Genomic DNA, 11,246 nt, shown 5'->3' with positions numbered 1-11,246 from the left:
TGACATGGAAGGCTTTTTAATTAACAAAACCAACTCCCCACAGATTTTTGCCAGAAATGCGTGTATATACACAGTATATAGAAAAAGTTTTTTTGGGATCATTTCACTTCTGAGTAGGTATAAAACTATTTCCAGGAATGTTTTACGATCTGGCTTCTTTCACATAATCGTGACGGTCGGTCCTGCCTGGCCTCACCCACCACATCCACCAGAGGTCATCAAAAGGTCATGCTAGCGGTCCAACGAGCGCTTCTGAATGGCTTCCACCACAGCTGTGCGTAGGAGGGCGATGACAGAGCGAGGGTCGTCGCTGCCAATCACGGCGCTGCCTGACACAATCATGTTGGCGCCGGCCTACGAGTGACAGGAGAATGCTAAGAGTTAGGCGACGGCCGACAGGATTCTTGGGGTGGTGTATCCTTACTCACCTCAGCACACTTGTAAATAGAGTCAGGGCCTACGCCACCATCGACCTCGATGTCAAGCGAGGGGAACTGACGCCTCAGAAAGCTCACCTGCGCCCCCCCAAACACACACGGGGAAAAAAATGATTATATAGTTACAACTTAAGCATCATTAACATTCACCTATTCCTGTGTTGGTGACAGTACCTTAGGCATCATGTCCTCCATGAACTTCTGTCCTCCAAAGCCAGGTTCAACAGTCATGACCAGAGCCATGTCAATCTGGTTAGCCCAGGGTGCCAGCATTTCAACAGTTGTCGCAGGCTTTATGGCTAAACCCACCTGCATACAGTCACCACCACAGATTAAGTTATAGTATCTGTGGTAGGATTTATATGTAGTAAAAGCAGTGATTTAGCAAAATGCTGAAATCTTTTGACCCGATGCATGTGCTTACAACCTGCAAATAGGTTGCTGAGGCTACACTGCAAATTTTTTATTTTTTTTTAGTTTGTGGCTTCTTGGTGTGAAGGAATTACAATAGCACACTGGATAAAAATAAATATAGTTATAAATCATATTTGCATTGAAAAAAAATACAAATGTGACATTGTATTGCTTCTTTTTCATCATGTGTGATGCGCTGGTGTGCCTCACCTTCATGCCACTCTCACGGATCTCTTTGATGAGGTTCCCAGGGTTGCTCGTGGCCTCCAAATGGAATGTGTACTGGTTGGCTCCGGCTGCAGCCATGGGCTTCACCCACTGCTCTGGCCTTGACACCATCATGTGCATGTCTGCAACAGCCACACAATTACGATAATACACGTGGACGTTTTCGATGTGAGATTCAACATATGGCTTGAACATATTCTCACCAAAGAAAGGGTCTTTGCCTATTGCCTTTCGCAGGCACTCCACCATGGGATGGCCAAACGTGATATTGGGGACAAAATGGCTACAAAAGTGAGAGAGAGAGACCTTAATATTGCAGATTTGGATAGATGGATCGATATATAGAAAACTATTCAAATGTGCAAGAAACAAAACAAATAGCCATGAGAATAATTTTAAATAATGAAATGCTTTCTTAAATTGATTTATGCAATTTGGCAGAAAAGAAATGCGTTTACTCTTCAGCATCCCCTGTTGCCCACGCGCACGAGACTTGAGGCTAACCATTAGCATGCTAACTCAATTGGCTGCAAAGTAGTGACAAAGCTGACCCATCCATGACGTCGAGGTGCAAATAGTCTGCCCCACACTCCATCATCCGCACACACTCGCTGCCCAGACATGACAGGTCGCTGCTCAGGATAGACGGGCCGATTTTAGCACTGTACGACATGATCTTCACTACTAGTCCTCACAGCGACAAAAGTTAGCGTGGTAATGTTTACGAGTAGACAACTCTTAGCAACTTCCGGTAAAGGCTGTCAAACGTTTTGTCGAGGTTTTTACTTCTTTGAATATCCCCCATATGTATCCTTTTTGTACTATTTCACCTCGTCCTAGTATGTATTTTGTTGTTGTTCTTTAACTGTGGGAAAATAAAACTGATTTAAAGCAGATTGGTTTTGTTTTTTATTTAGTTTAAAGGGACATGCTCCCCAAACAGGAAATAAAGCGGTGTCAGCCGGTGACTTGATAGATGAAAAACGAACCAGGCCAGTGCTCTACTTCCGCCTCGAAAATAAGAGAGTAACACTTCCTCGACGCTTGATGGCGCGTTACTCCTGAAGAAAGAATACAATAGATTCTAAATCTAGGGTTAGGGTTCCAAAGTAGGGTTTCATACTAGAGTTAGGGTTTCAAAGTAGGGTTTAAAGCTAGGGTTAGGGTTTCAAAAATTGTTTAAAGCTAGGGTTACAGTTTCAAAGTAGGGTTTAAAGCTAGGGTTAGGGTTTCAAACTAGGGTTCATTCTAGAGTTAGGGTTTCAAACTAGGGTTTAAATCACGTGTCAAACTCAAGGCCCGGGTACCAGATACGACCCGCCACATCATTTTATGTGGCCCGCGAATACAAATTGTGCATCAAATTCGTGTGTCATTACTAGAATTGCAAATTGTCTTCACTTTTAATTTTGTAGGCCCACAAAACATGTCATTTTTGAGAAAGAAGGATGTTGAGCCTTTTCTTGTTTTGTTTTAGGTTTTTTAGAAAGTCTTCGTATCTCTTCCCAGGCTGGGTAAACACAATCTGACATTTATGAGTTTTGCCCGCTTTTTGCATTACCGCCACAGTGATGAAAACACATGGTGGCATGCGAGAGATGATCTTTGAAACTTAGAAAGCACAGAATTGGAATAGGTTGGCAACACAAGAGGGGCCCCAAGAGTCTGCTGGTCTGCTTGGGGGAGAGGCCAAGGGGTTATGGGGGTGTTCACATGAAACAAAGGGCCCCTCAGTTGAGTCGTGCAAAAATGTACTGGATTGCATGCAAAGGTGATGCATTGCAAGCCTTTTATCGGAACACATTCCCCATCTTGTACAGTAAACTTCTGCAATCTCATTCACTCTTTCATATATTTGCCTTTATTCTCCCTACCACAGCACACTATTTTTTCTCCCTACCATTATTATCATCATCATCATCATCATAAGAAAGAAAGTTAGAGCGGGACACCAAGTGCAGTTTGCAGGATGCAGACAGCCTGTTCTTTATTGCTCATTGTTAACCGCTGTTTCCTGAAGAGTCTGATATGATTTCTTACAGAAATGTGATTGAAAGTTTAAACACATGTAATAAACTTTAAAGTGAACAATATACACGCACACATAATTCAAATCGCCAATGCTGTGAATTACAAATTAGAGTTGTGAAATGAGATGTTTGGAATAAAAAAGTACAGGAGACTTAAGCGGTCAGGCAAGCCCAGCTCAAATGTACGATCTGGATTTATTTGCTTCATTAAGGTGCACAGGAGTTTAATGTTGGGTATAAATTCTCCTGTTCACGCTTTGTAAACTATAAATACATTCTGAATGATCTTAATGAGCCAACGGATGAAAGAGTTCTCGTGCAACTCCTTGGGCATCTGTAAGCATTGTAGTATTTTCAGTTTGAGACACATGCTAACTGTCTAGTGCTTTTCATTTCTTTTTTTTTTTAAATTATTATTTGATGAAGTGAAACATATTGCAGCAACCCAATGGAACACGTGCATATTATTTTGGATTAGGGTCAAACTAAAAGAACTAACCAAATTAAACTGTGGTACGGCAACTTAAACGTGACCCAACTTACAAGAAGTAAGAGAAAATACTTCAGATTCCCTGCTATTGTGAGCCCCTCCATTTTTTTCCATGTGGAGCTTTTCCCACTATAGAAATAAATGTGTGCTAAATCGATGGCAAGCCGACTTCTGTCTGCAAAAAGGCAACCAATCCATTGTGGTTCTGTTCATCCCATGGAGGAAGGAATTCGTTTGTACAGCATGTGTGTCTGCTTCTCAAGAAGTGGACTCCTGATTGGTTTATCTGACCCATCACCTTTGCAGTAGAAGGACAGGAACCGGTACAAGAGACACCGTTGTTTTCTTTTTCTTGCAGCAGCTTATTATTAAAAAGTTGGTGCAGCTCCAATTCGGGGTGCATTATCTTGACAGAGCGCTTCCACCTGCTTCCTGCCAGCAGTTGATTGCGGGCTCCCGAGCGAAAGCTGCAAGGTTTGGCTTGTGATGCTCGCAAGGAGTGTTTTGGAACGTGTGTCCTTGCAACTTTGCACTTCCTGGCCCTTAGATGTCACATTCCTGAACGGAAAATGAAGGGAAAGGTATACAGCCGTGATTGTGTAGACTCCATTGGGATGTTTTTAATAAAAGCAAATGTTCAAGACAATTACATTTGAAAAATGACAGGTGGGAAAAGGTAATAAAAAGATGGAATATGGATTAGTGTTCTTCACCCTTGCATGACCTCTGATTTTTTGAGAAATGTTCCTTGGAAACAGCAAATTGCGCGTGACTTGCAAATCCTACAGAGCGGCAAAAATAATTTTTCAAAATATCAGACAGAACCTGTTAATGTGTTTAAAATGCTTTTTTCCCCTCTTCTCACTCATGTACTTTTTCTTTCTTATGACAGTGACCACAGCACACTTCAGAGGCCAGCACACAACAACGATTTCCTGCAAAAGTCCTCGAGGGGACCATTGCAGCCTTTCACGGTCATAATTTAGCAGGAGGAGGACACTTCACTCAATCCAGAGGTCCGTACCAGAGCAGTGACATTTCCAATGAGCCGTGTGTGTGTTGGGGGGGGGTTGACAATAAAGACACATGCAGCCTACCATTTCAGGTAATTTCATTCCTGAGCAAAGCTTCATTTCTTGACTTCATAAAAATTAATATCCGCCAGATTAGACTTTTAATATTTTGCTGACGCAAAGAAGATTGCTGGATGAAACGAAAAACCTAGCCGGATTTAATATTTTCTCACAACATGCACATTCTTCATCGACTGCAGGGGCTTGGTTTATGAAAACAGCCAGTTCAGCTCTGTGAAATTATTATTACAGGTCAGATGGAGACACGTTTTCATCTACTTTATTTATATCTTCCCTTACAATTATTTATTTAAACCTGCACGCTACGATATCTCTGCTTGTTTTCGTGCATTTCATAACCTACGAAACTATTGCACATGCTATATTAATTAGATCAAGTAAAAAAAAGTTTTTTTTTTTTAATCTGTCCATTATCTTTAAGATGGAACTGAAACAAGAAAGTGGCAAAGAATTACAAGATTTTGGTAAGCGCTACTCATTTAAAAGAAAATCACTGTTTGGAGCAAGGAAATAATAATAATAATAATAATAACAATAATAATAATAATAATAATCAATCATCATCATCATAATAATCATAATAATAATAAAAGTTGGTGCTGATGCTGCACAGTCACCACCGGAGTTCCTCTTCCTTCATGGCTGTCATTTTCACTGTTTCCTGAGAAAATACGACAGTAAAACTTGACGACATCCTCTACATTGCTCTTCCTTACACAGGCGGCAAATGGCTCCTCTGATATCATTCCTTCACCTCCCATCATAAAAATGTGGCTCCATTCTCATGATATTACGACTCTTGTCAGGAAATATGTAACTTTATTATACAGGAAATATAAAAAAAAGCCGCAAAATATGCACCTTAAAAAAATCAAAACATAAGTTTTTATCTTGAAATTAAAAAAAATTGTCATCATTAAATCTCAAAAATCTTTCATAATCGTATTATATAGAAAATTGTACTTTTTGAAAAATATATAATTTAAAATTATACAGTTTAAGATATAAAAATACGCAATCTTTTGTCCATAAAAAAAATATTCTCGAAATATTAAAAAAAGTATGTAAAAATCTAAAACCTATACAGTTTTTTGTTCTGGAAAATAACCATCACTTCAATCTTGTAGTAATTGAAAACATGATTTAGCTGTAGAGGAGAGCATGGCCTGTTTTTGGCATTCAGCCTCCACAGTAGTTTTTACCTTTTATAATATAAAAATGGTTTGAGTGGTCTTTGAGTTGTAGTAGCTTAGGTTCCAGTTAATAACCACGATATTCTTACTCTACCGCTAACAGTAAAATGTTGATTTGACTCTCCGACCGAGTCTTCGTCGACATGCCGTTTCGCTAATGACTCGGAACACCGAGTGAAAGCCAAGACATGATTGATTTAGAATTTTCTAACAGATTGGTACACTTAAGAGTATAAATAATTTTCATTGCTGCTCATGACAAACGTCTCTGTTGTCAGATAAAATCAGCCTTTACATCATTCACTGCACGGCAGTACGGGTTCGCCTACTCCCTTCCTTCCTGGAGAAGAGCTCTCGTCAGGAGGGCGTTTAACCCCACGGACGTAAAAACAAAATGTCAACAAGTCGGTCTTTTCCAGCTTGGATATGACATTGTTTTGCTGCATGAGAGTCGATTCCAATTTTCGGATGTGCACTTCAAAATCCCTAAATGCTCCTCACTCCAGTTGAGGGAATTTGTTCCAACTTTAGCGTTCTCCACAGTAGGTCCGACAGCTGTTGGAAACACCAGACAGGGTCAAGAGACAAACTTGGCCCACATGCTCAGGTGAAATATACGATTCCCTCTTTATTTTTTTAGAGTGCCTGATAGATTTTACATGAAAAATGCCTTAGCACGCATGATAAATTGTTCCCCAAAACCTCACCAGTTTAAATAATTCTGTCCTCAGCACATTTGCTTAAAAGTGCACTCTGCAGAATTCACATAACCTGATTTCCAATGAAAAAAAATCGCATGATTTATTCATTGTTGTCGAGGCACATATTTTAATTTTTTTTTTAAAAATCTCATGGCGTACAACCGAACAAAAATGTATTAACAAGTGGAAACGCAACGACAAATCATGACAGTGACTTGCTGTTATCGGGGCAAACTGTCAAGTACATCCGCTGCTTAAGCGACATTTTTGGAAGACGCACATCCTGACCTTGTGTTGCCCTTCTAGCTATTAACCTCCCACAGAGAACGGACGCAAGTCAGAGCAGTGGAGTGATAGCTTACAGTCCTCTTGAGACCAGCGGACCTAGCAGACAGCACTCCTAGATTTTATTGCGGGGCACTGGGCTTTAAGTGTTTTCGTTTAGCCTTTAGTATCCCTTTGAGGCATTTCCCGACTCTTTTATTTCTTCTTTTCCACCGATTGGCAGTGTAAAAGGCTAATATTGACTTTACAGATGCTTTTTTGTTTAACACTTGAGGCTTTAGTGGATGTTGGACTCTTTCGAGTGGCCCAGCAGTGGATGCTGGCAGAGAGCCCAGTGCGTGTCAATGGACATAGAGCTCATCGCATGGACGAGGCGGGGAGTGGAGAAGGTTATCCTACAGAGATGGAGCGAGGGAGATGCTGTAGATTTTGAGGTCAAAGTTCAGGCATAACCCAATCTTGTGAAGTTATGATGTCATCCATCACGCTAGCCACAAAAGGCAAATAAAAGAGATCTCGAGGATTCACTTGGCTTCGCGCCTGCAGCCTGAGGAAAGTATAAAAGGAAAATATAGAGTGAGGGTTCTGGGAGGAGAAAAATATAGATCACAATCGAAAATCCTCACCAACACCCAGCTAATCCTTTTGGAGCAATACACAAGTGCTGTTTTCCAGACTGGGTGTTCACTTACTGGTTTACGTAAGGTCAGCACGAGAGGTTGGAGGTGGTTCATCAGGGTGATGTTTTTCTGAGTGCGCTCATTCATTACTCAAAAGAGATACAATGAACGTGCGATGGAGAACATCTTGATTTAAAGTTCTCATTCGCCTGCCAAGTGTTTAAATGGATGGACAGGACCACAGATAAAATCCTCATCCGTCTGCTCGACGTGAGCTAAGCACGGCTGCAAATACTGCAAAAGAAGTGGGAGTGGGTGACCCCGCTGTGTCCAAAGGTCAAATCATTTGCCAACTGGAACAAGGAAAGCTCATTAATTAGCAGATTATAGCTGGCCTGTTTAATCTAAACAAAAACACCACACATTTCACATACCAGGACATTTCTTGGACAGGAACAATGACTTCACTGTCGTCAATGCCGGTTGCCTAGCAACGGGTCTCATAGGCCAAAGAAAGAAATCATAAATATTTGGCTTTTATCATCATCATTATGAATACATTTTAGCCATGTATGTGAACATTTGGATTCAATAATGGGTTGAGCCAATAACATGCACACTGGTAATTTTGGACCCTTCCTCTTTGCAAAATCTGTTTCACTTCACCAATATTCTTAAAGATGGCTGGTGTGAATTGCTCTGAAGCGCGTGAAATGCTTTTTGAAAAAGACAGGTTTAATAAAGTCGTTTCAAATGAAGATAAGTAAAACAGAAAGCTTGCTGCGGGATTAATAAAGTACAGTTCAAAATGAAGATAAGTACGATACCAAGGGAGCTATTTAGGTAAGGTGAATAAAATACAGTTTTAAATGAAGATGATGTTCTATCTCATTTTAAAAGAAGGTAGGCTAGCTATGGGATTAGGAAGATATGACAGCTACGCTATCATTCAATAAACCTAATGTATTTATAAAACACTAAAAACAACAGCTGTGTCACAAAATTGTGTTGAGGATGAATTAAATGTGATTACATAAAACATTAGGAACCTAATCAGCTATAAATGAATAAAACTACAAAATAAAAGCCATCATCTCATGCTAGATTCACAGCCAAAGAATAACTGTGAAATTTTATTGAAGGAGCCTGGTATTAATAAAGAACATCTATAAAAACAATGAATGCATCAATCATGTAAATGAAGATAAGTTAGCCAAATTGCGGGTGTGGCCTCACAAAGACAGATTGTTTTTTAAGTCGTATATTTCCAAAGGCATCTGCCTCTGGCCTGTGTCACGCAACATTGGCAGAACACGGCTATCCTCTGTCTCGGCTTTGTCTGCACCTCACCCATAACAAGAGCATAATCATGAGCACAACATGATCTGGCATGACACGTGTGGATTTATTTTCTTCAAGTCTTTTGACAGTCACTAAATTGTACTTGTGCATTCCAGCACTAGTGAGACATTCATGGATCCTTGGCAGGAATTCCCCTTCACTTACCGTCTGTTTTCTTGGGGAGGTGAGGATGAGTTCATCCACGCCATTGAGAATTGTGTTCACTATTTCATTAACGTAATTATTTAATAAGAGCATTAACGAGTTACACTGTGATAAGTGTAAAGATTGTTTTCAGATATGTAATTGTAATTTAATGTTTTTTTAAGGTGGTCCCTTTGCATTCCTTGTTAATATAATAAATACCAGATGGAATATGGAATTTATTTGCCATTCAAGCCAAGTTATCATCGGTTTGTCTTTGTTTCCAAGTGGATTTAGAGATATAGTGACAGTTTTATGAGAAGACTGAAAAACGGTGTAGCATACCACCATACCAGGAAACCTACAATGCTGCCTTTCATTGTCTGGCCCTTATAAAATTTACTTACAATTTCTCTAAGAGACTATACAAAAGTTCATACAACAAATACTTTTCATAAACTAATATAATTAGTCATAAAACCCACTGAGATACATTTATGTAGACAGTACTGAACCTAACTTGTTGCTATGCAGAATTCATGGGGCACAATCTTGTGTGCCCCTATCCATCTATTCTTTTGTGTGAAAACATGAATTGTTGTTGAGGCTTTGGGCATGTCAAATATTTGGAAAAAATACACAAATTTTTATTACTTTACAGAAAATAAAGAAAAATAATTGGCCAGTTTTTTTTTTTTTTTTAATATATTTACTGTACAAACCGTTAGCATTCCTGCTTATCACTAAATTAATATACGGTAAAGTCCGTAATATTGGACTGGTATTATATTGAACATAACTGTGTCACCTTTAAATATAAAATTAAATCTGAAAAATGTATCTTTTATCATCAGAGCCTCATCTGTTGGATTATTTGAGGCACTACCCTTAATGCAGATATAGATTTGGATGGAATTCAAAAAGTTAGTGATGTCAGGGGAGTGCAGGTGTGGGGGTCACGGGGGTGTCCCTGCTGGTTTTCCTCATCAGTCATTCCTGAGGAGCACATCATGTCCAGATGTTCTGCACGTAAGGATGCATACCGTGGCATCTATACCTTTCTTCCACTGCACTGCAAATGTGACTCCTCGAGAAATGCAGAGTATAGAGTTCACCGTCAGTTGGTTGGAAGTCAACACACCCGTTCAGATTTATAAATATACATTCCCCATATGAAGTCCTCGGCGAGGCCTTCGTGTCAGGCAATGATGTTATGACTCTCCATCTGAAAAGTCAGCCTTGACCTCCACGCCAGAGTCGGCGCTGAGTTATTCGAGCACTTCTGACTTTTATTTTACAAGTCGTCCCAACAGAGCGACGCTCTAACGCCGGTCTACAAAGTAAACTTTCAGCACGACAATAACATCAAGTCATCCCGACCAGAGGGACTAAAAAACAAGATTGCACAAAACTGCTGAGCCACTATTTTACTTGGCAAGTCCCGAGTTTCAAATCTGAGTTAACAGTTGTGACAATCCTGAAACCCAAACTTATGTCTTTCTTATCTTAATTAACCATTTATCCATCCATCTAAAATAATAAAACTCAAGTAAAACAACCAGTGAATGAGGGAAAGGCTTAATTTTTTTGGGGCCTGATGTTCCGTCTTACAACACGCTAAGCTATACAATGTAACGCAAGATGAGACCAGCCAGGGTATTTTTACGGGAAATTCCAAATGTTATGTCTTCAAAGGTATTCAAAGCTTTCATGGTACAGTACTGTAGTTTTCTTCTTCTGATTTTTTGTCCCACCATCTTTTTCAGATAAAAACAAACCACAAGTTGACTGAACTGACATTTATGAGAATATGAAAAGAATAAGAATTTACTGTGTTGTTCACACAGTTACTCTTGCTGTATATCATAAGCCACTTAACTCTTTGGCTCATTTACAAATCAGCCAAAGGGGTTGCGCGGAAACATTGGGGTGATTAATTATTTACGTAAACGAGCCCACCTGATGATTTTACAGCGCGGTCTAAAACTGCCTGGCACTTGCACGACGCGTTGCCCCCGACACCCACGATGTGCAGGCGGCACATTTTACTGCACGGAAAAGCTAGCATAGACCATCTGCGCAACACAAGTCTTGAATCACCAATGAAGAATTTGCAAGAAATCTTTTGGGTGAGATCTGCGTTGGCATTTACAGGGTCACCTACTGAGCACTATTTATACCAATATAATCCGCATTGTGGGAAGAAGCTAGGAGGAAAGTAGGAGATTTTTTTTAAAGTGGATTAAAAGGGGAAATTAATTAAAAAGAG

General features: G+C 39.9%; 1 protein-coding gene across 1 annotated transcript; it reads right to left on the bottom strand.

Moving 5' to 3' along the window:
- Positions 1-1,804, bottom strand: rpe (ribulose-5-phosphate-3-epimerase). Its single transcript, XM_037239833.1, has 6 exons — positions 1,631-1,804; positions 1,283-1,362; positions 1,062-1,201; positions 612-746; positions 429-515; positions 1-354 (listed from the first exon to the last, which is right to left on the bottom strand). The coding sequence occupies exons 1-6, from the start codon at positions 1,750-1,752 to the stop codon at positions 232-234; spliced, it is 687 nt and encodes a 228-aa protein (XP_037095728.1). The 5' UTR covers positions 1,753-1,804; the 3' UTR covers positions 1-231.
- Between the last annotated feature and the right edge of the window lie 9,442 nt (positions 1,805-11,246).

The sequence above is a fragment of the Syngnathus acus genome, chromosome 21 (genome assembly GCF_901709675.1).
Source record: "Syngnathus acus chromosome 21, fSynAcu1.2, whole genome shotgun sequence".
NCBI lineage: Eukaryota > Metazoa > Chordata > Actinopteri > Syngnathiformes > Syngnathidae > Syngnathus > Syngnathus acus.
This window is presented reverse-complemented; position numbering and strand designations above follow the sequence as displayed.